The sequence below is a fragment of the Crocodylus siamensis genome, chromosome 6 (genome assembly GCF_052110815.1).
Source record: "Crocodylus siamensis isolate JL-2025a chromosome 6, ASM5211081v1, whole genome shotgun sequence".
NCBI classification, from domain to species: Eukaryota; Metazoa; Chordata; order Crocodylia; family Crocodylidae; genus Crocodylus; species Crocodylus siamensis.
This window is the reverse complement of record NC_143400.1, coordinates 14,381,377-14,408,134: the sequence shown is the minus strand read 5'-3', so window position 1 is coordinate 14,408,134 and position 26,758 is coordinate 14,381,377. Positions and strand designations below refer to the sequence as shown.

General features: G+C 48.1%; 1 protein-coding gene across 1 annotated transcript in view; it reads left to right on the top strand.

The window, feature by feature from the left end:
* The window catches only part of OTUD7B (OTU deubiquitinase 7B), a 60,546-nt gene extending 40,039 nt beyond the window's left edge, over positions 1–20,507 (top strand). The window contains exons 5-12 of the mRNA XM_090053038.1: positions 1,264–1,365; positions 3,295–3,422; positions 6,850–6,962; positions 8,158–8,285; positions 8,988–9,137; positions 9,450–9,564; positions 11,883–11,967; positions 13,630–20,507. Coding sequence (XP_089909164.1) covers positions 1,264–1,365; positions 3,295–3,422; positions 6,850–6,962; positions 8,158–8,285; positions 8,988–9,137; positions 9,450–9,564; positions 11,883–11,967; positions 13,630–14,949 — 2,141 coding nt within the window. The 3' untranslated portion in view covers positions 14,950–20,507. The remainder of the gene's footprint in view (positions 1–1,263; positions 1,366–3,294; positions 3,423–6,849; positions 6,963–8,157; positions 8,286–8,987; positions 9,138–9,449; positions 9,565–11,882; positions 11,968–13,629) is intronic.
* Positions 20,508–26,758: the final 6,251 nt, after the last annotated feature.

Below are 26,758 nucleotides of genomic sequence, written 5' to 3'. Positions count from 1 at the left end.
ACTTCATTTCCCCCTCTACGCGTCATTAATATGGTGGAGCCACACAACTGCGTTATCGTTGGTGCTTGCCAGGTCCTCGTCCTGAGTATGCTGTACATGTGTGGAGGTGGTCAGCCGTCTGGTGCATCATCACACTCGCATATTGGGCTGTCCTTTTAAGCCAATCTTATAGAGCATGGCATTATAGCATCCAGCTCCAGGGTGAATACTGTTTATTTTGATCCATAAGTTGTGCGGGAGTGCCTACCTGGGTGGATAGGGTGTTGGGTTGCTTATGAATCGCTTGAGATGAGAATCGATCTCATCCTACTTTTTGTGGTGGTGTTCAAGTACCCATAGGGAGAAGGTTGATCTTAGCCAAAGCCTGGGCTGGAGAAAGGGGTGGGCAGGAGTCCTGGCTCTTGTTTTCAACCCTGCTCCTTACATTTTATACCTCTGGGTAAATTGCTTAGTCTCTGTTGCCTGTGAAATGGGGCTGAGGCGCCGACTTAACAATAGTGCAGCATTGCATAGCTCTGTGCATTTCTGCTGGGGAAAAACCGCCTGCTTTTCTGATAGGAGGCACTGTGTGCATGTCTGGTAGAACAGGTGTATTTGCCTGGTGTAAGCTTGGGCAGTGATTTGGGTACCTGCCACGTCTGGCACAGGCAGTCCCGTCCCTACCCTTCCTCCACATCTGCATCTGCCACCCTTGTGCATGTGAATGATTTCTGTGGTTTTAACATGCTGGAGGTTTCATTAGCTTCTACCTGGGCATTGCCCAGCGCCGGTCACAAGGAACGCTTGTGCGTCTCCTGCGAGGGAAGCCACAGCTTCGAGGGCCACTGACCAAACCGAGTCCTGCTCTGGTGTAGAGGCAGGATTGCAGTCAAGTAAGCCCTGAAGTCTCTCAGACTTGCTTATCCAGCTGATGATTTCAGAGAGGTCCCTCAGTGTTTTGCCTGTTGCTTTGTGGACTCCTGGCTCTGTTTTTTCCAGTGTTTCTTCCCCTACTGATTTTAACTTTTTCTTTCTTAAACAGCTTCTCACATGGTACTGCAGGGAGAGAACTGGGGTGGGAGGCATCGCTTCAGAGAGACCATAGCAATGCACTTCTCTCCGAAGCAGAAAGCGATCGTGTGGTTATGCTCAGAGCAGACTCCTGGGCTGAATCCCAGCCCATTCCCCCTTTTTTTTTTTTTTTTGAGCAGACAACCATCAGTTTTCCTGTAACTGCTGCACATTCATGACCGGTCTCTTCTCTCCCCTGAAATACTCCCACAGGTCGCCTGAACTGGTGGGTGAATGTTGACCCCAGCTGCCAACGGCTACTTCCTCTGGCCACTACAGGGGATGGGAACTGCCTGCTTCATGCTGCCTCTCTAGGTAAGATGGGAAGGGAGGTTGTGGTGGGGGGTAATAATAGCATGGGATGAGACAATGATCTGATTCTTATTCCTGCCTGCTTCTTCCAAACGTGCCTCTTCCCGGCCTTTCCTTCCAGCCCTATACACAATATTTGCTCTCTCTAATCTTAAAAGCACTAGGCCCTGCCTTGTAATTTGCAGCCCTGGAAGTGAGGCTGAGGAGGCAGCTGAGAGAGGCAGGGATGGCTCTGCCTACCAGCACTTCTGTGATGACCTGTCCTGGAAGCAGAATGAATAAGCTCCCTTGTGTGCGAACTCTCCCCACTTGAATAAGACAATCCCCGAGCTTATTTTCGAGCACGTAGAGCTTTCCCACTGTGCCCGAGTCCCATTATGTTTCAGTAGGCTGAAATCCACAGCTCCTTCTTTTCTTTCCCCTCCAAACGCGTGTATTTTTAGCTATGGATTTCTGAAAGGAAACTGTATGGAGGAGAAATAGGCTCTCCTGCTGTGAAAATGTGGCAAGCAACCATCCTTGGCACTGCTTAGGCAAAGATAATTTTATGTTGGAATAATACAGCTCGGGCTTCTTTCCGTCTTGCAGAAAAATCATACAGCGCAGAATCTTTATTTAATTGCCTTTGCTGCTAGACGCAAAGCTCAGGATAAGATTGCACAGCCATGACACACACAATATAAGCAGCCCCCTCCACTGAGGCTTGCAGAAGTATGCTGTGGAAGGCCTCTCTGTCAATGTACAAGTCGGTCACTAGGAATTTGTAGCTTCCTGGGGACTAATGAGCTGCAAGGTCATGGCAGCAAGCAGATTTTGAAATGGTGGGTCTTAAGGTTAGGGTGGGATGGGAGAGAACATAGATAAAGGCAGAAGAAATGGTGAAAAGCTTCTCAAAGCACATATTGCCAGGCTTCAAAGAACTCCAGTTCTGCATAATCGTATAAATAGGCTCATCTGTTTTTGAGAAGTAGGTGACATCTTTTATTGGACCAGCTGTATGGTTGGTATAGGTATAGGCAAGCTTTTGGGTATCCTGGTACCTCATCTGTTGGTTTTTTTCATTCACTGTAAGAGGAAGGATGGTCTAGTCCATGGTTAAGAGTTTGAGTCTGGACTGGAAGAAATCGGGTTAAGTTCCATCCCCTCTGCAGGTTTCATTTTGGCAAGGTCTCTTCAAATGGGGCATCGCAGGGAAGATAAGTCAGCACAGCTGTGAGATGTTGCAGTGATGGGGCTACATAAGTATCTGTGCTACTAGAAATCTGGAGGTGCCACTCACTACCTTGAGCAGCTGCCCTTTCCTCTTGCTATATTTGTAAAGACATAGAGCAGAGCTGCCCATGCATCTGATGTTTGGATACCACTTTCCAGACTCAAACTGGTTTAAGTGCCCAAGTTCCCCAGGGACCTCCTCAGCTTAAGCATCACCACAGTAAACGCTCTGAGGCATCTGAGATTTTAAGTGAACAGAAGTGGTATGTTTCCTCCTTGTGGCTGGTTTCTTGAGAGTTGGGAAGCCAGCCTGTCTCCTGTATCTCATTATCTAGGGTGATCTATATACAGCTGATATAAAGCTCCTGTATGCTTTGTGTATCCATGCTAAGAAGACTTTTTTTTTTAAAGAACAAATGCCAGCTCTGAAGCAGTTGTGCTTTCCTCCCATATTTCTTTGCTATATAAAAATCCTGTTTGGGGCAGGCTGCAGCATGATTGGGTAAGCTGGGAGCTGAGGATTCTGCAGTTTTGCTCCCTGGATGTCTTTGCACATGTTATATCATTTACCAGCCTCTGCTCCCAGTCAGTAAGATGTGGTTACTTCCTTGTTTTATATGGTAATTATAAGGCTTTTCATGTGTGATCTTTAGAAAGCAGAGGCTGGAGAAATGCCAGCTACTGTTAATACTCTACCTTTTTTTTCTCTCCTCTATGTAGGCATGTGGGGTTTCCATGATCGGGATCTCATGCTTCGCAAATCCCTTTATACCTTAATGGACAAAGGTGTGGAAAGGGAAGCCCTGAAGCGGCGGTGGCGATGGCAGCAAACACAGCAGAACAAGGAGGTAAGCAACTCCTAGAGAGACAGCTATCTGTTACAGGGATGGGCTTGAAGCATTAGAGAAGAGACTTTTATGTGGTGAAAGCTGCACTGGGCAGGGACTCCCTGCTGCACGCTAGAGGCCTATACAAGCTGCTGTGTGAAGGTGGTAACACAATGCTACTGACTGTTCCCTGATGCAGTCCCTCCTGTTTACATCTGTGCTGCTTGGAGGTGACAGGATGTGACGACTGCATGTTAATTTTAGAAGCAAGAATTGCATCTGACTGCTGTTAAGATCAAGAGAGATGGCACAGGTCATGCCACTAAGAAAGGATATTCACACTTCCTCCGCATTAAACGCCCATTAAGTTGTGACACTAGCCCAAGACAGCAAGGTGGAAAATTACCAGATGTCCTTGCATAGCAATTGCAGCCCCTTCCTCTTCAGAATGGGGAGAGTTTCTGTTTCCACCCCACACTGGGTGCTACTTTATATATTACTTAGCTCTCAGATGGAGGATGAGATTGTTATTTGGGCAGCTTAGAAGAAGAGGGATCCTTCCTTGTTAAAACAGGGTATTTAAAAATCCAAATGGTCTTTGCATTGATGTTGACATTCTGGGCCTTGGTACATCATTAATCTTCCTTGTCTGAGCTCTATCTCATGCCCAGGAAGCATGACTATCTTGTATGTCTTAAAGACCTTTTAAACACTGTACAAACAGGGCAAGCCAGTGCTGCTCCCTTCTGTGTTGGAAGATCTGTCTGGGTCTTGACCTGGCATCTGACACGAGCATTTCAGAGTTCAGGGCATGTTCCCACCAGACTTTGCTTGGATGCATGAGTTACAATTCACAAGGCAGGTCAAGCAAGCATGTAACATTCTTGAGGAGTGTAGTGTGAGAGAATAAACAGCTGTGGTGTCCTCCAGAGAGGCATGGCTTAATTTAAGTGTACATGGAGGAACCAGATTGAATAACAAAGTGGCTTGGATGAGGGTGTAGAAAGCACTCTGTCCAAATTTGCAGGTGGTACCAAATTATGGGGTAAAGTTAAACACACTAGAGGGTAGGGAATGAATCCAGGCAGATCTGGACAGGTTGGAAAAGTGGGCATAACAGAATAGGATGCAGTTCAACAAAGACAAGTACAGAGTGCTGCACCTAGGGAGAAGGAATCACCAACACACTTACAAGCTGGGGGATGACCTTCTTAGCAGCACAGCAGCAGAAAGGGATCTCGGAATCATTGTTGACACCAAGATGGACGCGAATCATCAATGTGACGAAGCAATCAGTAAAGTTAATTCACTTTATCATGCATTAACAAGTGCATGATGAACAGATCCAGGGAGATGAAACTTGCCTCCTATGCGTCATTGGTTAGGCTGCAGTTGGAGTACTGTGTCCAGTTTTGGGCGCCACACTTCAAGAGGGATGTGGACAACCTTGAGAGGGTTCAAAGGAGGGCCACTCATATGATTAGGGGCTTGCAGGCAAAGTCTTACAAGGAAATGTTGAGGGACCTGGATCTCTTCAGCCTCCACAAGAGAAGGCTGAGAAGTGACCTTGTGGCCACCTACAAATTCATCGCGGGGAGCAGCGTGGGATAGGAGATGCTCTGTTTACCAGAGCACCCCTTGGAGTAACTAGGAACAACGGCCACAAACTGACAGCAGATTTAGGTTGGGCATCAGGAAGAACTTCTTTATGGTGAGGGTTGCCAGAATCTGGAATGAGCTTCCAAGGGAGGTGGTGCTCACCCTTAACCTGGGGGTCTTTGAAAGGGGGCTAGACATGCACTTGGCTGGGGTCCTCGAACCCCAGTGCTCTATCCTGTCCAGGGTCGGGGGTCAGACTCGATGATCTACTTGGATCCCTTCTGACCCAAACATCTATGAATTAATAAATATTAGATGATGCTGAAGAATTGGTGGCTTGTGAATTGGGAGTCAGGTTGTCCAAGTTACTGTACTTCCAAGTTCTCTCCCCTGGCAGAGACTCCTGGGGAGACGTGCATTACGGTCCATGGGTTTTGCAGGGCTATGCAACATAATACTCCCCTTTCTTTCTGTACCCACTTAGATCAGGGATGACATAGTCCATGTTGGGAATAGTCCTATTCTTCTTGGTTACCACCTGACTGCTACTTCTCATGTCCTGTCTGAGATTATTGATGACAGGTATTTAGCTGAATTTGCAGATTCATTAGAATTGCAGGGCAGCATCATGGGAAGTTCAGGGCACAGCATCTTTCCACACACCCACCAAGCCAGGCCTGGTATGTTGGAGTTCAGACTCAGGTTTAATAACATCTTTTGTGATCTTTCTGGTTGGGAGTGAGAGTTTCTGACACTACCTTTCCTTGCCCTTCTTCATGGGCATGTTAGTTGTTCACTGAGGATCTTATCTTATGGTAAGAGGATGGGGCATCATTTCTTATCATCCAACTGTGAGTTACTGAAGCAACTACTTTTGTAAGGCTAGTTTTAGTCTAGACATGCTTTTGGCCAGTTCTTGACTCGCCTTATCAGCTCCTCAAGGCAGAGATTGAACCTTTCTATCATTTTATGCTTAGCCGAGATACAGCAGGATCATCCCAATGGGAATGGAGATGCATGGTGTAGTACGAGGTGCCAGTAAGTGATCGCAACCATCTCTCTACATCAGTGTGTCTAAAATGTGAACGAAATGTATGCATGATGTGTAGACTGAAGCAAGAGCATATCTGAGAGTATAGGTAGTTTAATTAAGGTGTCAGGGGTGTAGGTTGTAGCCATGTTGGTCTAAGGACATAGGCAGACAAGGTTCTTTGGGTAAATCTGATATCTTTTATTAGACCAACTCAAATAGTTGGAAAAATTCTTCTTAACAAGCTATCAGGGAAAGGAACTTGTCTGTTCGTTAATGTGTAACATATAGAAGACTCAGTAACAGCTGAACATCTTCCCCTTTTACACTTAAAAAAAAATCTGTCTTTTCTGTATTGTGCATCTTTTAATTTTTTTGGAAGGCTTAAAAGCCATGAAGGATGCAGACCTCATAGAGGCAGTTTTAGACAGTTTTCTTGCTGTTCAGTCAGAAGGGAAAATAAATTGCTTTCTAAAACAACCTAACTCTGCCAATCCAGTTATAATTTCCTGCTATTTTCTCAGTACATTAGGCAATGCTTGGGATCGAGATGCCTTTGGTGTAATCTCAGGTATTCAAACACTCTGGCTTTAAACATTTGCCTCCAGCAGGTAGAAATGTGGGTTTTTTCTTATCAATGGAATCTGTTTCTAAGCCTAGATTCTGTCTTGGTCACTATTTCCAAATCATATCACTGCAGACTTGTTTACGTGGAAGGTATTGGCAGTCTTAGCTCTGTTCTGTAGAGAAATCGATGCCAGGATGAATGGAACCAGTCGGCTCGTGGTAAACCTGTATTTTGTGCTTCTGTTTTTTCAGTCTGGTCTTGTTTACACAGAAGAGGAGTGGCAGAAGGAATGGAATGAGCTAATCAAGCTTGCATCGAGTGAGCCCCGTATGCACTATGGTACAAATGGAAGCAACTGTGGAGGGTAGGTGGAAGACGGCTGTGAAAAGCCAGCAGGTGCCCCTGACAGGTTAGGTGGCCCACAGGTATAACTCAGTAGCCTTTCATCTGAGGTGCCTTTCTGTCCAAGGTCTCCCAGGGCAAGAACAACATAATTTGGTCATCTCACTAATCAATACACAGTTTGTGGGTAACTGCTGAGGAGTGGGGCTGTACTCAAGGTCCAAGATAGTCAGAGAGTATACACGACACACCCTGTAAATTATCTGGGGCAATGGGTCATCTTTTCCTTATGTAAGTTGCCTAACACCTGATCTTGGACTTCAGTGCCGCTGTAGCCAAATCTCTGTCTGCAGTCTGGATCCAGCTGTCGGTTTGTCTCTCTCCAACATACTCCTGTCATGGAAGAGTCTGAGCTCAGTGTTACATATCCTTCCTTCCTCATGAACCCAGACCCAAATTAACTATTCAGTGCCTTCTGAAGTTTGGACCACTCCTCATCTGACTCTCAGCCAGATGGCAGAAACAGAAGTAAAAATAGCCAAATGCCAAGTTAACAATAAAGATGAAAGAAATTTAATCTCCTCTGTATTTGTGTTCCTGAGGGATTAATATGTCCCTGCAGAGACTCCGGTGAAATCCTGGTTGGCTATGTGTTTGCAGTAAGCATGGGGCATTAGAGAACACAGCTAAGATGTTATCTCTGGTTTAAAGAGAACATCCATTGGCCTCAGTTTTGGGGCTTGAATTTAACCTTCTCTGCTTTCATCCTCAGTCGGACTTCAGCTAAGCATTACAGCACCCCCAGGCTTTCGTGTTCCATGTTCTTGCTATCTGTATCAAGGGCACGGATCAGCAATGCAACCCATCTGACATTGTAACACAGTTAATTTAAGGGATTGGCTTTCTATCTCTGTTTTGCTCTCTGTGAAATGAGTTGGTATTCACCAGTATGCACCACTCTGAGAGCTTTAGGAGGGAAACACTCTATAGAAATGCCAGCTATTGGACAGTGGGTCATTTTTGTATAGATGTAGTCAGGATCCAGACCATCTCAGAGATCAAGTAACAGCTTTTGCCCCCTCTCTGATTCCACTCTTCACATGAACTATTTCTACTTGGGCCCATATATAGACTTTGTTCCTAGTCCGTTTTAAAGCCGATGATTAAATATGCAAGAAGCCAAGGGCTGATCACATTTCTCGTTGCTCATTCCCAAGTGTTGAAAGCTCTGAGGAGCCGGTGTATGAGAGCCTGGAGGAGTTCCACGTCTTTGTCCTTGCTCACGTGCTGAAGAGGCCCATTGTGGTAGTGGCAGACACGATGCTGCGAGACTCAGGGGGAGAAGGTAGGTCCTGACTGTCCCGCAGCCCCCTTCGCTCCACTGCAGAGGGGCTTTGCTTTGAGCACAGTGGAATTTCCCAGCGGCTCTTTGAGCCTTAGTATTGTTCAGGAGCAGACGCATCGCACTTCCTCTGGGTTGTAGCACTCTGGCCCAGGTCTTCAAATCCAATCCGGTTTTGGTTTGCATGGAAGCTGTGAGGTTTCATGCCACTAGACCCCTTCATAATACCAAGCTTCAAAGAAGGTACTTGGGCAGACTAGACTTGATGTTCCGTTTTCCAAATCCCTTGCCCCCACACTGTCATATGCAGACGGGGGAAATTCCACTGCCTCCGAACATCATTTTCCACTAGCAGACTTCTGATTTCCTGTCAGAAGAGATGAATCAATTACCAGCTGCATGCATTGCAAACAGCGCAGAAGGAAAGGAGGTGTGTATAGATAATACGGTTTAATTCTATAGCTGTGGGCCTCTGATTAAAAATAAAAGGTTATCTCCATGTCTCCTACAAATGAGTTTAGGCTCATCACTGATTTACAGAAGTTTAGGGCTGGAAGGGACCTTGTGAGATCATTGGGTCTAGCCCCCCCTGCTCTCAAATGGAAAGGCTCAAACAAGCTTGTTTCCTGGCTGAGTTTTCAGTAAGGACAGTTCTTTTATAGCCTTATATGAAAAAATAATGCTTCACAAATCCTTTTTCCTCAGCATTTGCTCCGATCCCTTTCGGTGGCATCTACCTGCCCCTAGAAGTTCCTGCCAACAGATGTCATAGATCACCACTGGTACTGGCTTATGATCAGGCCCATTTTTCTGCACTGGTGTCCATGGAGCAGAAGGAACCCTCAAAAGACCAAGGTACATGTTAGAATCCAGCTGGTGAATTTAAGTCACAAGGCAACTGGTATGAGACGCATGGGAAGTGCCAGTGATTGCATATAACTTGGCGCCCCATGAGCTGCCATCAAAACAGACACCCTTTGTGGTAGTATCAGCCAAGGGCTGAGATGGAGCCTGAGCCCCTCTCTCTGCTGATGGTAATCCATCAGCATAGGAGTCCTAGACTGTGGCTGGCTCCTTTTGTTCCACCCCACCTTTATCCACACGCACACATCTTGCTCAGACGTCTGTTCTTCCACACTCTGACCAAACTGTATCATTCCATCCCAGCTGTGATCCCACTGACTGACTCTGAACACAAGCTGCTGCCCGTGCACTTTGCTGTAGATCCAGGGAAGGACTGGGAATGGGGCAAAGATGACAACGACAACGTCAAACTGGCAAGGTGAGCTCTCAGTTGGGTAGCAAAAGCAGCCACAGTTGGGCAGTGGATCAGTTTATCTTCACGTAATAACTAGGACTGCTAATTTTTAGCATCGTGACTCATTTATGTTTAGTGTGAAGATCAATAGAGATGAAGCAGGTTTTTTCCTTTATTAGCTTATTCAAACCTACTGTGTCATATTGGTGGATTGCAGCAGCTTATGTAGAAGCAGCTTTGGTACAGATTCACCCACTGAATAAATGGGAAGGGGTCACATTGTGCTAAGAGGGGATGGGGCATCTGTGAGATTACAGGGCTGGGAATGTGATCCCCCAAGCTTTCTCCCTAGCTTCAATGCTGATTTGGAGAAAGACATAATATTTTTCCGTTCCTAGATCCAGCTTCGTGTTAATTGCCCTGGGAGTTAAAAAAATAAAAATAAAAAAAATACTTCCTGGATGGCAGCAACCAAAAGTTGGATGTTCTTATCCCTTTGTTTGTAAGACTGTAGGGGTACAAGATGTAGGGGGAACTAAGATTTAAAGTATTTTATGTAGATACAGCTACAGAGGTATTACAATGAGTGGTACACATTTTTCTCTTTCCTGTCACCTCTTGATCTACAACCTCATTGTGGGTTCAGTTGAAAACAGCATTTTTGACCTAATGGAAAATGTTATGAAGACAGCTTTTGTTGTAAACATCTTTGAGGCTTTTTTTGATGAAAATCATTTTTCTTGGAAAAGAGAACACCATTTGCAGACAAACTGCATTTAGATTCTTCTATGACATCTGCGTCTTCATTCTTTAGGGATCACATGTACAAACAACATCAGATCTTTAATTCCTCCAGTAATCTTGTAACTCCAAACTAATGCAGAAAAATATCTTTGGAATTTGGCCACTGTGCTCACGTGGTAACATTGTATCCTAAATTTTCTGTGATTTAAAAGGATCTCATGGAGGGCCTTGGTGACCTTCTACAGTGCAGTCTTTGTGTCTGTACTGCCAGAAGATTAACTTGCCTTGATATGTTTTTATGCAGTTCCAGAACTTCAAACAGATTTATTTTCAAAGACGCTTCTCTAAGATAAATTTTAATCTTCCACACTATTAATACCCAGTAAATTAGCCCAGTCAGGTGTTCTTAACGTCTTCTGCCAGTTTAAAAAATGGGATCTCCTTGAATAACTGATGGCCTGGTATACCTGTTCATTAACTCTGTGTTTTTATGCTTGATGTCATCTAGTGCCTGATGGTTCAGGATTTCACAGGTGACTTGTTATTTTCATAGGGATTTATACCCTGCCAAAAAAGAAAGCAACTCCCCCTCTGGACTGGGCTGGACCATTACCATATATCAGTGTTGTCAGACTGTTGCATTACAGATGAGATTTATCTTGGTGCCACTGCTTTTAAAGGGACACTGACCAAACAAAAAAAAAATCAGTACAAAGCAGGTGCATGCAACAGTTTCACTTTTCCAGCTTTAAATTACTCAATGTGGTTGTGGCTTGTTTTTAGTACTTCTTTTTGTCTTCTGGCACATTCTCTTTCTATGTTCACTTTGTGTGATGTAGAATTTTTACATCCTAAATCTCCAGATGTTTTTAAAACAAACTCCTTTTTGAAGGAGGCAAAACTGCTGCCTGACTTGGCAAATAATGGACCTTTATATTATTAAAAATAAAAAGGTTTTGTTAATGTTTAGCTGGTTTCCCCTCCCCTGGTTCTTTCCTAGTTGCAGCAATGCTGCTGATGTGTTTGGCACATCAAAATAATAGGAAATGAGGGTGGGAAGGGACCTCAGGTGGTCACATCTAGTCTGACCCCCTGCTCAAAGCAGGACCAGCTCCAATTACATCATCCCAGCCAAGGCTTTGTCAAGCCTGGTCTTAAAAATCTGCAAGGATGGAGACTCCATCACCTCTCTGGGCAGCCTGTTCCAGTGCTTTACTATCTTCCTTGTGAGAGTTTTTCCTAATATCCAACCTGAGCTTCCCTTGCTGCAACTTGTGACCATTGCTCCTTGTTCGGTCATCTGCCAGAAGAATTCTAATTTAAACGGAAATATTTTTTACAAAACAAAAACTGAATAAAACCATCTTGAGAAATTGCCTTCACACAAGATATTTGAGGGGCTAAAATTAACCCAGCTGTCCCTTTTACTGTTGACCTACAAGTTCAGTTGCACCTAAAAGTAGGGTTTTGAGTCAGTAATTAGGTTAGACAGAAGCAAGCCTGTGTTAGTAGAAGAGAAAAGGCAATGTTGTTGCTGGATGCAGAGTACTGCCATCACTGAAACGCTCTTGTGTGGTTTCTTTCCTGCCTTTCTCTAGTGTGGCGTTGTCATTGGAAGCTAAGCTCCACCTGTTGCACAGCTACATGAATGTGAAGTGGATCACCCTGTCCTGTGAAATGCAGGTAAAGAAACAAAATTCTCTATCCTTGGAGAGCTGGGGGAGGGGTCGACCTGTGTCGCTTCCTTTCGTGTTGGTTTCTATAGGCTCCTATTAGAAGGCATGAGGGAAATGGCATGCATCTGTACAGCGGGGTAGTAGGGCAGACTTTTCTACTGCTCAAGCCCTCCATGTAAACACAAAAGACCATTAATGCAGCCTGCTACACAATGCCTTCTGGACCTGACAAATCTCAGTCTAACCCATACTCCACTGGACTATTGGTTTACAGTCACTGAGACTGACTCAGGATAGCAGAGAAGATGAGTCAGCTAAACTCCGCGCCCCCCCCCCCCCCGGCCAAGGGCCTGTTATTTTAAGGGCTCATTTGTAGCCTTCTGAATATTTCAGAAAGCTCCCTGCTGTCCCCCTGCCAAATCGTGGTAGCTGTCTTAACAGTTTAAATATGGCTTTAATTCTGCCAGGCTCATAGAAACTATATCTCTCTCTTTTTTTTATTATTATTATTATTTAAAGGAAGTTGTAGCTCTGGTAATTTAGGACCTAGTCGTGCTTCCAAATGCCTGTGCAAACTGCCAAGCTTCTGTTTGGATCCCTTCCAAGAACTCGAGTAGATGCCGCCAATGTATGCTCTGTGCAGACGGGCGCGAGTGACCCCGACTCAGAGTGCTCGCCTTTAAATATCCCTCCTGGCTTTCTCAGGTTGTTTACACTGCTTGGCCTGCTTGAATTTCAGCCTGTCGTGAAACACCCTGCCCCAGTACAAGCAAACGTCGCTCATGAATCTTTGTGGTACAGTGACCCCTAGTGAAATGGGCTGCAGCCCTCAGCTCCAGTAACTTTCTAGTGGCTTCTCAATTATAGTCTTGACAACAGAGCCTCAGTATTCACATGGCTGTTGTTCATCCCCCACTTTGTTTCTAGGCAGGCTGTTAGTTGTGGCTATTTCCAGGAGGCATCTGGAGCTGGCTTTGGAGTTGTCTTGGAGTGGAAATCCTTGAAAAACCATTAATTCCCTCCCTCTCCGGTAGAAAAGCCCAGTAGTCACACTTACAATGTGAATGTACCTCTGGGGGCAAATGTGCAGGTACCCTCCAAACAAGGCACATCACAGCCCTCCTGTCCAGTGGCCCAGATTTAACTGACTGTGTGGGGTTATGCAGGAAGGCTGTGCAACCTTGCAAAGCAGCACGCTCCTCTTCATCTCCTGACAGGGAGTTAGTTGTGTGCCTGTCACCTCTGGTTTAACACCTGCACTTAGGAAGGCGTCAGCAATGGGGGGAGGGTGTCAGAATCCCCCCCCGCCACCACCCTGAGAGTTTTTGCCATGGCAGAGGCAGTCATGCCCTCTGGTTGGGGGGCAAGCGGGAAAAGTAGAATGAATGGTGCTCCTCCCCACAATCCCCGACAACCCAGAGGCTTTGCCAGAGGAGGTAAGGTCCCTGCATCCAGTAGCATATGGTGGGGAGGGGAGCCCATGCCATGGGGCTGCTGCTACAGCAGTGGCAGCAGTATCAGCTGCCTCCACTTGGCAGAGAACCTGGGTAGGTAAAACTTCCCACCCCACCACCCACTATCACCCTGGGTGCTCAATAAGCTTGCTAGATCTTTGCCTACACACAGCTGAGCCAGCGGCCTTCTCATGCATTGTCTCTTTCCTTTTCAGGCACCCCTTGCCCAGCCCGAATCCCCCACGGCCTCTGCTGGCGACGATGCCCGCTCTGCCCCTGAGTCGGGCGAGTCAGACAAAGAGTCGGTGTGCAGCAGCTCCACAAGCAATGGGGGCAGCAAAGGCAGCAAGGACAAGGAGAAAGAGAAGCCTAAGAAAGAGCGGGACAAGGAGAAGGACAAGAAGCGGGCAGACTCAGTGGCCAATAAACTCGGCAGCTTTGGCAAGACCTTGGGCAGCAAGCTCAAGAAGAACATGGGCGGCCTGATGCATGGCAAAGCCATCAAAGGTGGAGTGAGCAACGGGCAGGGCGATACCTTGGAGAAGAAGAAGAAAGGCTCTTTGAAGTCACGGAAGGGCAGCAAGGAGGAGTCCTCCCAAGGGGACTTGTCAGCACCTGTCGAGAAGACCTGTCCAGGGAAAGCAGCCAGCGAGAAACAGACAGATCCCTACAAATACAGTCAGGAGGTCAAGCTGAGCCTGAACATCCTGCGGGCTGCCATGCAAGGTGAGCGCAAGTTCATCTTTGCCGGCCACCTCAAGACCAGCCACCGGCACCAATACCAGGAGGAGATGATCCAGAGGTACCTTCTGGACGCTGAGGAGCGGTTCACGGCAGAGCAAAAGCAAAAGGAGGCAGAGAAGAAGGCACTCTGCAGCAACGGGGCCTCCAAAAAGTTGGAGCCCGAAGGGGCAAATCCTCACAAGGGGGAGGATGTGATACTGAGCCCAGCCTACTCCCAGCTGCCCCCCACATACAGCCTCCAGGCCCCGGAGCTGGCCATGGGGGGAACCAGAATGACAGTGTTTCCTTCCAGCTACTCTGGGGTCTTCACCATTCCCAGGCCCTCTGTGGTGAGCAGTGCTGACAGCTCCCACCCACCCAGCTATCAAGACGCCAGAAGGCAGGTAGCAGGGGGGTCCTGCAGCAGCCTCCCTGCATATGCGACCTTACCCAGACATTGCACTCAGGGGCGGCCTCACCCATACCAAACCAGCCCTTCCCACCTGGGGAGGGTCTCCCCTACCGAGATGGACATACCCCTCAATTACCCCGTCGAGTGCGACAGCCCTCCCTGCGGTGCCCCCCAGAGCAACGGCTACAGGGAATACGTAGAGCAGGATAGCTTGCAGAAGGGAGCAGCCACAGACAGAAGCAGAGGCCGCGGGCTTTATGGTGTTCAACAGACCAAATGCAAGCAACCAAACTGCAGTTTTTATGGGCATCCGGAAACCGGGAATTTCTGTTCCTGCTGTTACCGAGAGGAGCTGAAACGCAAAGAAAGGGAACGAGAAGCACTAATACACCGGTTCTGAGGGGCTGGCCTCACATTCACGTCTTGGACCCATGAAGTATGGGGAATGCAATAATAATTCTTTCCATGCTCCTCTTTCTTCCTCCCTCTTGACCGGACGGGGGGTGGGAGGGGAGCGGCAAATGTGATTGTGCTATTGTGTGTATAGTGGCAGTCCATTTGAAAAGGAGGCGGGGTGAAAAAAAAAAAAAAAGACAACCCTTCCTTCCCAGGAGACTGAAAGAGCAAGAGAGATGCTATCAAACAGGCTTCTTCTGGTGATGGGGAGCTAAGATAGCCAGCCCCTGCAGGGCTCCCCCCATGGGGAGAGACGCCAGGTTCTTACCCAATCAAATAAACCAGACCAAAGCTTTCGAGTTAAGGCACGTGGAGAGTTATCCTGCCTGGGGTCCTATTCTGTTGGATTCCAGCTTAACCTAATTTAAAACAGCTTCCTTTTTTTTTTCTTTTTCTTCTCCAGCAGAGTTAGCAAAAAAAACAAAAAACAGCCCAGCAATTTTAGTTTAAATCATGGACCTTTTTATTAAGATTTTAACACTGGTTTTATTTTTAGTCTTTGTTGGTACTAAGATGAATTTCAAGTTGGAAATGGACTAGTTTTCCTGCTCCCTTTAACTTCCTGGGGTCCTGCCAAGCCCCAGTCTTTTAGCTCACCCTCACTGGATGTCTTCTGAGCACACCTCCTAGCAGCAGGGTCAGGGCTGTACTCTTCAGATGGGCTTGACTATATTTTTAAGATTTTATTTTTAAACCTTTTTTGCGGGGAGGGGTTTTGGAGGGAGGGTGTCAGGGGAGGGGCAGGGGAAGCAATCTTGGGTGTGTGAGTTTTTCTTACAGAAGTACTGTGCATAGCCGTTCTGTCAGTGATACAGTCAAACCGACTTACTAAGAATCAGCCCAGAAATCGGGTCAGTGCCTCCATCAGCAATAACCGTTGGTGTGGAGAAGCAGAAGAGACCGGCCAAGCGCCCTGCAGCATTGGAAACGCCAGCCCTCTCCCGGTTTGCTGCTAGCTTCAGAAGTGTGTGTATATATGTAGATAGACAGATGCAGACAGACAACCAGGTACACAGATACACATACAAACACACGTACGCAGATGTGCACGCGCAGTTTTGTACTTGATCAAGTTACTTCCAGACTACCTCTGTTTTGCCGAATATGATGAACTTGGCTCCAGTACTCTGAACCCAGCGCTGACTTTGAAACAACGAGTAACACAGACATTTTTGGTCACGGGTCTGAAGGCCACACTATCGAAAAACGAAACCAAACCACCCGAGAACAAACCCCCTAATTGTTGCTTAAGTTAAACGCACTTTGTGGTCGGCAGTTTTTCCTTCCTTCCTCGCCCTCCCAATCTCTGCAGCAAGAGCCTGGACGAACAAGAATTATATTCAAAGGAAGTGTTTGGGGTGGACCTAACTTTGCACAGGTTTTTTCTTTTATTTGTTTTAATCATCTGTCCCAGGCTTGAATACTCCATCCTTCCAGGCTTTTATGGAGCGCTGCAAAACCATTCTCCACGTGGAAGTTAAATATGGAAATGGTCCTGAACAGTGCATAATGCACCATTCCCTTTGTTGCTCTTCAGAGAAGTGACTATGCAAGGAGATGCCATTTGAAGCCTGCCTGCTTTTCACTGAGCAGGTGAAAGTGTACTGGAACATCTCCTAGAGCCTTTTTTTTCACTAAAATGTTAAATCTTTGTCTGAACACCCACATTTTACCAGTTTAACATAAGGGTGTTTTTAAAACATGGCCTTGTCCACAAGAGAAAGCGGCATGGGTTTATCTAAAGGTGGGTTTGAACCGTGAGGCACTCTTCTTAGCCTAAGCTCAGCCGGAACAAACGCCAACCCTGGGTTTGTCATGGCTTGGCTAAATTGAGGTGTTAAGCAAGTGTGCATCTTCCTTGCATTGAAAAGGCCTTAGCTCACATGGTGCTAAACCCCTTCTAGACATCCTGATTTGGGTTTGAAGGCCACGTTTCAGTTGAGTTTTCACCTCTTTCCTCCTCAGCTTTGGCTGCACAGATACAGGCCAGCTGCCTGTTGGGTTCAGAGGTGTTCTGTCAGCCTGCCTCATTTAACTGCATTGATTTAAGCTGCGCCTTTCATTGAACCAGTGCTGTTTTCCATGCAGATAAACCCTGCAGCCCCTTTGCTCATCCATGGCTGCCTGGAAATCTGATAACCATCGCTCAGCCCCATATTGTGGGCCCTTTCTGCAGCCAAAGCACTGTCCTGCAACCTCGGTGCAGTTGGAGAATGTTTCACCTGAGTATCAGCTGCCTTTTTTTCCTTCCCCAGGTCCAAAATAGCAGATCTGCATTGCAGGGCTAGACATGTTTTAAGCTCCCGCTCAAGTAATGGGAGTGAAGGGACTCTGTATTTGGCAGGGCCTGTCTTCACCTGGTCGTGAGTAGGAGAAAGGCGAGATTGATGTATTTCTGAAGGGGATTTACCTCCATTTCTGGCATGCTCCAACCCGCCATCACCATTTGTTCCATTTGGACCAAACCGATAAGAAGCGAAAGCCCATGCTCCTACTTCTAGCCCCCACAAGCAAGGTAGTAGCATGCTGCTGTCCTGATGGCATCAGCTTGGGCTTCCACTAGAGTGCAGTGATTTTTTTTGACCGTGGAGCTGAAACATCAGAAGCACTTTCTACATGTCTTGCCCCTTTTTAAGGTGTTTTAAAAGGACCCCCAGAAGGCAAGACCCATATTCACAGACCACTGCTGACGATCTCAGTGGTAAAACGTGAATCTAGACCAAGCAATGAATTTTTAAAGCAACTTCATTCATCTTGGAGACTGTCAGCAAGCTGTGCACACAACAGTTGTTCAGAGCCACCCTGACCATAGCTGGGAGGATGCTAGCTACAGATACTAAATAGGTCAACTCTTCCAAACAAAATCCATTTCTCTCTTGTGTGCCAGCAGAATTGTCACTGCTCTGTTGTTTTTTTTTTTTTTTATTCTATTTTCTCTTTTAAAGGGAGCTTCCTTGGGTGCTTCATGCTCTCCACTGACGATGATCTTATTAACGACGTTTGACTGTATTGTCAACCCTTCCCAGGCCTGTTTGAACCCAGATTGCTATACTGTGGTGTGAATGTAAAACCTGTACATAGTTGATAGGAGTCTGAACGAGTGAGAGAGAAACACGTACAGTCAGACTGCCACATGCCAGGACCCAATTGCTTTTAAAGTTGGGTGAAGAGGGCAATGGACATTTGAGGAGATGAAAGACGTGTTGTTTTCTGGTTCAACCCAGACAAGGATTTTTTTTTAGGGTCTTAACCTTGCGGTTGGCTTCTGGCATGGGCTTGTCTGGCCCTTTTTTTATTATTATTACTATTGCGGTTACGTCTAGTTCATAGCTTTTTTAATCAAAAAGAAAAAAAAATTGAACTTCAGACAAAATTAAGTTTCCACTAAAAGAAAAAAGATATTTGAAGAGTATTTTTTCTATAAAGGACAGAATTCCAGCTATTACCCTGAGCACACCCGTTTCCAAAGCCTGCCCGCCTTAACTACGTCATAATGTATTGACTAGCAAGAAAATTGATTGAATTTTTCTGTAGAACTGCTAAGGATTTTTTCAGGTCATTTTTGTTTCCTTTATGGTGAAACTTTTTAAGGGGGGAAAAAAAGGGGGGACTGTGAAATGCAAATTCTATTTATTGAAAGAATATTAACCATCCGCTTTCCTTCTTTTGTACACATCCTTAAATCCATTGCCCATGCAGCATGAAGATGGCTGTTGTGAGGTTAAATATTTTACGGTACCTATTTTTTTAAAAGTGGGGGACGGGTGGGAGAGGGGAAACGCAGGGGAGTGGGTTGGGAGGGAAAACGACAAAACAAATCAAGCAATTTCTGCTCTGATGCACCTTTCATTTAAAGTGAGCACCAAATGCTCCACTTTTTTATGCGTGTGGGGGGGAAACCATGCAGTAAGGCGAGTTTCTGTGTCCAGGTCAGTGCATATCTCACACAGAAGCCAGTGAAGAGGATGCCGAGGCCCAAGACACACGGCAGACTCCCCGAGGACTAGCCTCAGAGACAGAAAAAGGGCACTGGATCCTGCTGTCTTCATATAAGTGCACTTAGGGGTGCAGTTGCAAGAACTGTTGCTTGCCATTAGGACCGGGGTTTCCTGTGCAGCCTCATTTAATTCTGCACCATCCTGGCTCTGGAAAGCTACACTAGAGGGTTTTAAAAAATATTACAAGTTAAAATATTTTAATGAACCATTAACAAGCATGTCATCGTGCTGCCCTCTGCCCCTGGGTGACCCTCTGGCTTTGGGGCAGAGGAAGCGCGGTTGAGGCTAGAAGGCTCGCTGTTGTCTTTCACCTACTAGACTTGATTTCTGCCAGAACCCAGATGTAGTATTTGCTTTTTATAAGAGTGACTTTTAAAGCCACGGATTATTTTAGCAGGCCTGTCGAGTCTCCGTAGGAAGGTTTACCACGTCTCTGCTTTTCACTAGTGATATGAGAAGTGACCTGAATTAATTCTTCAATTGTTTATTGACAAAAAAAAACCCCCTTTTTTTAAATTTAAATATTGGGTTGGCAACTTTTTTACTCATAGTTTAAATGCACTGCTGTAATGAACACTAGGTGGCGCTTCGTGATCAGTCTTATTACACCGTATATTTTCAGTTATGCTACCATAGATTTCACTGACCAATAAAAAAAAGAAAAAAAAAGAAAAAAAGTTCAACTAATAACCGTGGAGTAGCAGGTGTGACTTTTCTTCCGCTTCCTACTGAAATGAGAGATCTGGGGCTTGTGTGTGCATGGTGCTGGCACACATACCATGCAATTCACTGGTTAATCGCGCCATAAATTGAGACTGGCCACACCTGCAAAGACTGGCCACCAGTGAATTGCGTGAGAATTACTTTGTGCTTTTGGCCAGTCTGCAGGTGTGGCCAGTCTCCACTTATTGTGTGATTAGCCAGTGAATTGCATGAAAATTACTTGGTATCCAGGTTGTAGACTTACTGGTATAGAGACAAAAGCAATCAAGACTCGTGGTAGAGGTGGTATCTTTTATTAGACCGACTAGACTTTTGCAAAAAACAAAAAATCTTTAATTTTTTAAAATGAGAATTACTCTGCACTTGTTAATCGCGCAATAGGTTGAGACCGGTCCCGTACCTGCAAAGGAACTGTCTGTCACCCCATAAAAATGTCTCTCCAGCTACACAAAAAGCTAGCCCGCTAGCAATGTAGTGCTTGAAAATTTGTAACAACTCTGCAGCTGGTTTCTGTCCAGCTTCAACTTGAACACATAACAGGGCTGTGTGTGTCAACAGCATGTGTGAGATTTGATTTATTTTTGTATTCAAGTAGCCTCTAAAGGCTTCAGGTTATTCTGTATCAGGTACAAACGTCTAATAAAGACGGTCTTAGCCATCCACCACTCCGGCATTGCAAGCTGCCAAGTGTTTTTAGTATGGTGCTGTAGCGCATCCCCTTAGGCCAGCGCAGTATGGCATGAAGGTAAGATGGGCAGACAGCCAAGCGCTGGTCTTGGGGGAGTTTCTCCATTGATCGGGAAGCTGGGGGTCACCCAGTGTATTGCGTGCATGTATAATTCTCCTTCCCAGAGCTACATTAGCTGCAAAGAGCTGTCACTTAGTCAGTTTGCAGCTTGGTTATCCAGCTGGGAATTTCAGCAGGGCTTGAGAAAGGTCAGTGCCCAAACTCCATTGGCTGGCAAAGGGATTTGGAGGCCTAGCTTTCTTAATGATGGGAATTTCCTCCTGAATAAACCTTGATGCCATCAATTCTTGTGACCTAGAGGAAAAATTCAGCTCCATAGTGAGATCCTTGCCCTTCCTGGGAGAGACTCTGATTTCTGCAGTAACCAGTCTTACCCTCGGATTTTTCTTAAGTTCATGATCTCCAGCTATTGGCTTTTTTTTTTTTTTTTAAGCATCTGCTTTAATCTCCTATTTCCTCCTAGTTGGCCCTTGGTACCACTGGGCTCTGCTCTACTTCCCAGTCCCTTGGATTTAGGTAACAAATTTCAGACTTATTACAAGGTTTAGCAGGAAAGCTTCCAGGCTGGCTACACAGATCCCTTCATGCGCTAGTTAAGACGCCCTTTGAATTCATAGATGTTCTTCTCCCGAAGCATCGGAAACCACCCACAGCAGCACTTCGCCACCGTGTCCAGGAAGCAAGCAAAGCAGATTCTTGTCTGGTACAGAAGCAGGCGATGTAAACTCAGAAAGACAGAGAGCAGCCATCTGATGGTGTCCATGATCAAATAAAAGATCCATGCCCCAATTCAGCTGAGGGTTTCAGCAGCTGCTTGAAGGCTTTGCACAGTTGAACCGGGAATGAGTGCTGCTGGCTGTGCTCTGCCACAGTGATTGCTGACTTCAAGCAGGCTTTCAGAGATCTCTTATTGTTCCATTGATTTCTGTGGGCAACTCAGGCCTGTAATTGTCAGTGGCCAAAACAAATGGCCTCTCAGGTTGACTGAGTTCCCTCTTGCAGAGGTTTGCTGGAAAATCCATGCACCTTCCTATTTTAGCAGCGTTATTCAGGGCAGAGTAGTTGGCTGTCGCTGGAATTGAACCGACTCCCGACTTGGACTCACCCCCATTGTTGTCCGCTGCAGTAAATTAGAAACACGGATCCTGGATCCTGATGCCAAGACTCCCTGACGAAGTCCTCCCTCTGCCTTTGGATGTCTGCAGCCAGCACAATGGCTATTCCAGGCCCTGAGCAGAAACCGCCCACATCTGGTTATCAGTCAGCCCCTTCTCTCTCGCTCTGTGCTGCTGCCACAACCTACGAGTGGCCTGATGTTGCTTATTTTAACGACTAGATTAGATAGGTGTCAAGCAAGCTACTATTTCCTGTCAGTCTCTTGTGCCCTGATTCTACATCAGCTTCTGGAGACCCCTGTGCATTCATACCCCACACATTCATCCTTTGTCCATTGGCTGCCCAGGATGATCCAGGGAGCCTGAGACCACTTTAAAGCCTCAAGTGGTGGACAATGGCACCTTTCTGGTGGCTTGGAAAAAGGCTTCTTTTCATTGTCGGCTCTTTTTGCTGCATTTGAGCAGTGCAAAGTGCTCCTGTTACACTACGAGGTGCTTTCCAGTCCTTGTTGGTGCATCTCCTATCACCCTCCTCTGTGCTGCCTTTTAGATCCTGGCTGTGCTCTGAACCTTGGTAGCTCAGCGGGTGCACATTTGAGCTGGATAACTGAATCCCAACCCGAATCGTCCTCTGTTGTTTGTTTTCCCTACCTCCAGAGGCCAATCCTGCAGAGGAGGAAATGCCACTGCAAGTGGAGCTGGCGGCTCATTGAGCCGTGCTGGCTTCCTATCATTGCATTCCCTGGGCCTGAGTCCTCCAGCAAAGGGCGGACCTGCTCTCTGGCTGGCCAACTCTTCTGGAAGCATCCCATGCAGTTCGCGCCCTGCCGAGGCATGCTGGCTATTCCTCCCAAGCAAGTGGCGGGATCGATTTTTAGCATTGCTTCTCATCAGCCATGCATTCCAGAGAGATTTACCCTCCACCTCTGAGCGGCTGTTCTGCAACTGGAATCCTCTGACGTGATAGCCAGCTTCCAGCTGCTAATATCTCTGTGCAGCTATTTGAGCCTAAGAAGATTAAAAAGCTCCAGTCGCATCCCTTTTCACAAGCTAATTATGGGTCCCCCCCCAAACTTCCTTCTTTTTTCCTTTTTTTTTAATTTATTTTTTTTTAAGCATCTTTTTGAGGGTTTGATTTCAGGAAAGGAAATCTACTCGGCTCGAGCACCTCTTTTCAGAAAGCCAGCTGGTAGCAACAGCAAAGCAAGCGGTGCGGCTTTTTTCCATTGCTGTGGCCTGCGTAAGCGTGAACCGTGCCCCGCTCCCCCGCAGGATAAGAATAATGCTGTTGAGTCTGCAGAAATCCAGCTTGGGTAGAAGCCGCAGCATCTTGTTAGCTGTGGTTAAAAAGGATGCCTGCTCTGTCATTGCTTTTTCCGTTACAGCTCTCCCCTCCCTGCCCCCACTTGGCTGCTCTGGGGTTAGCAGTTCTGTGCAGAGCCCTTCTCATCTGAATTTAGGCCATAGTCAAATCCCCAGGGCAGAGCAGGAGTGTCCCCCCTCACCTCTCCATGCTATAGCCAGATCTCCAGGGCATCCAGCATTGCAGGTGCTAAGCAGAGAGCCAAAGGCAGGGAAGACGGGTAGTAGAGTCTAGTGGTCAGAGCTTTAGGACACCTGTGTTCTCCAGTTTAGCACCCAGCTCTGCCACCAACCTACTGCTTGGCTTTAGGCACATCTCCTCAGCTCGCTTTCCGGCCTGTGTGCAGAGGGGTTTGATCTCCCGGCTCAGCCCATCCATCATTGTCCCTTCCGGGGTGCCCGGTCCCCCTCGGAGGGCATATACTAAAGTTCCAGGGGAAAGTGGGAACCCGGCCTGGGCTGGGACAGAGTGAATGTTTTTTTACACCTACTCCTATGAATTCAGGAACTTCTTTGCTGCAGGGAAGGCAAAGTCCAGATCTTAACTAACTGAAGATGGTGAATAAATCTGCCCAGCTTGACCATGAAATGTATTGCCCTGTTTGCCATCGGGGATGCTAGGGAAAGGTAGAAATCCTTTATGCTAAAGAGCAGAAGGCCATTGATTGAGCTCCAAGGATAGGCTGGGTCCTGCTACTGAAATAGCATCACTCCCTTTCTCTTCTCACAGGGCCAGTGCAATGCTCCAATTGAAGCAATGTGGTTCTCTGCTGGGAACAGGTCCTGAGTTGGGGGTTGCACTTGTCCCTGGGCTCTGGGCCACCCAAAAGCACGTGGCTATGGGCACCCTGGGGCCGAGAGGGCTGATTCAGGCTGCAGTGGCGTGGAGGAATGCAGCTGTTTGAGGCCAGGAGGAAATTCCTTCCTTCTTGCGTGGAGCCAGAGCCCCCGTGTTCCCCATCCACAGACCCAGATCCCAGCACTGGGAGGGGACGGGCAGTTGCTCCTGGCTCCATCCCGGATCGGAGGAAAGCGTCGGGGGGCTCTGGCCTCAGGGCTTTGTGCAGGGGGTAACACCAAGCTGGGGCTGGGGACAGACATGTAGGCTGGTGTCACGTTGTGAGGGGCCTGGCTTGGAGTTTGGGTCCTTTGGGTGGGTCAAGTGGAGCCTCTGGAAATCCCGACCCCTGCAGAGACGAAGGGAGTTGCCCAAGGCCCTGGTGGTAGCAGATGTGGGACGGGAGGGCCCCCCGCCCCCCGTAATCTCTCCAAGCTGGTGCAGTGCAAAGCACCGCTGCTGGACTCTATCCAGGCCCTGCAGTGCCTCGTGCATGGCAGAGCCATTGGAGCGCAGGGGCTGCCTGCCAGAACACCTGGGTTCCCACCCATTCAGTAAGATGATCAAAGGCCTCCTGGGTCGTTCCCTAGCAGCGCATGAAGGGTTAATCCCTGCAGATGGCACCATGCCCCAGCCTCCTGGCACCCATCTGCTTTGGCTGTCCTATCCAGCCCATCTTCCCCAGGGCCTCCCCCCAGGTCTGTTGCTCATCAGTGGAGGCCGCGTGGCCTGGCCTCGGCCCCTGGCAGCCGGTCTGGCAGAGCTGGGCAGGAGCCGCTGGGAACTCGCTGTGCTGGCGCTTCCTGCCGCGGTGAGCACACGGGGCCACGCACAATGAGGTCTTTATTGGAGCCGCTTGCCTGCTGGCAGGGAGCAGGACGCCTGCGTTCCCTCCCCTGCTTGTGCCTTGATGCCCTCGCCCTGCTCCCAGCTCCATCCCCACACACCTAAAGGCATTGGCTTCCTTTTATCTCCCCCTTAGAGGCTGAGCCCCTTGCCCCGTATTTATACAGCCCCTGCCGCAGCTGGGCCTGGGCCTCTATCCTCCCTTCAACAGCTCTGGGTGCAGCCAAGAGCTGGAAGCAACGCAGCCCCACGGCACGGGGAAAACTCCCCCAGGAACCTCTGCACTGCTATTTGATGGCTCCGTGTTTGCTATTTATAGTGCTGTGGTTCAACGTCCGGGGCTGGGGCTGGGGCTCCCGGGCCACCAACGGATCTTGGGCTGAGCTGGGCCCTGCTCGGCACCCGTCACAGGCTGGCGCTGGGGGCCATGCGTTCCTGGCAGGTTGTGGCAGGCTCCCTTCCACGGGGAGCAGGGCAGGGCTGCCGCCACCCAGCGAGCTCCTCTGTGGTGGGGATCAGCCTGAGCCAGCCAGGCCTGTCTGGACGAGCTGGTCTTGTGCCTCTGGCTGCAGTAAGGACCTGCCCTGTGTCCCTTCCCTCTCTCCAGTGAAGGTCTCCTGCAGAGCATTTGTACAGCCCCAAGCACACCAGGTGGGGGGCTCCGGGGGTTCCTGTGGCTGGGAACAGTGGCTTGTCCATGGCTGGGTTGCACGAGGCAGAAAGGCTGGGCCAAGCCATGGACTTGGGCATCATAAGCGGTTCCTGCCTGTCCCCATGCACCTATGCATATGCACACATGTGGATACACGTACAAACACACAGGCACATGTACACACATGTAACCTTATGTACAGAGGCAGGTGTACACAACAATATGCATAGACACATATACAGGCAAACACAGGCATGTACACAACACACATGTACCGATCCAGACACATGTCCACATGCACAGATGCACAGATGTGCATGCAATGCATATGTGCCAATACGCACAGGCACTTGTGCACGTGCACACATGCAAACACATGTACTGATATGCACACAGACATACACAGCATACATGTATTGAGACGTACACACAGATACAGACGTGTGTACACGTGCACCAATATGCAGACACATGTATACATACAGGCAGACCTGTACACATGTGCACACCCATACATGTACACATGTATGTACTAATATGCACTGACATGCACAGCATGCACCAATATGCATGCACGTGTGCACAGCATGCACCAATATGCATGCGTGTGCACAGCATGCATTAATGTGCCTGCATGCAGACAGACATCTATGCATTAAATACTCACACACTTGCACATGTGTACACACCCACCCCCATGTGTACATAACACATAGGCAGGCACTGTGCTGCCCTCTCCGCCACCGCCCCTCTGCACCCATAATGACATGTTTCAACCCATAATTGGGCAGTGGCTAAAACTGCTCCTGCTGGAGCTGAAACACCCCTGGCTTTGCCGCAGCTAAATTGGCCTTTGGGCAAATGGGGCTGGGGCAGGGCCCGGAGCCTGCTGAGTTGTGGAGCCACCTGCCCCTTCTCTGCCCTTAGCTCCTGGGCCCTTCCCTCTCTGCAGCAGGGTCCAAAGGTAGCTGCAAGGCCAAGGGCCAAGTCCATGGAAGTGAGCGGCCAGGGGAGGGAGTCTGGAGCTGGGGGGAGGATAGTGCACAGCACAGCTGGCAGCCCCCCAGCCCTGGGCACAAGGAAGACAGGAGGGGGAAGAGTCTACTCTGAGGAAGGCAGGAGGGGGAAGAGTCCCCGGGGGCTGCGGGTTGGGATCGGAGCTGGGCCGGGGCTGAGCCAGGTGGGGGGTGGTCTCCAGGCCAGATCCTGGGGTTGGTGTGGTGGGAGGAGAGACTTGCCGGGGGGCACCCGTGGGTGTGAATGGAGCCCAGCAGTCCTGTCCTGCCCTGGCCCGGCCCCTCTTCTGACCCCTCCACTCCACTGCCCTGCAGGGACCCCGGGCCCTCACCCCCCTTTCTCACAGGCTGCGCTGCGGCGCGGGTCGCCACGAGACCAGGAGCTCGGCCGTGGGGCCGCTCCCAGCTGGCCCCACCTAGGACTCCGAAACAGTGGGGGTGCAACATCCTGCAGC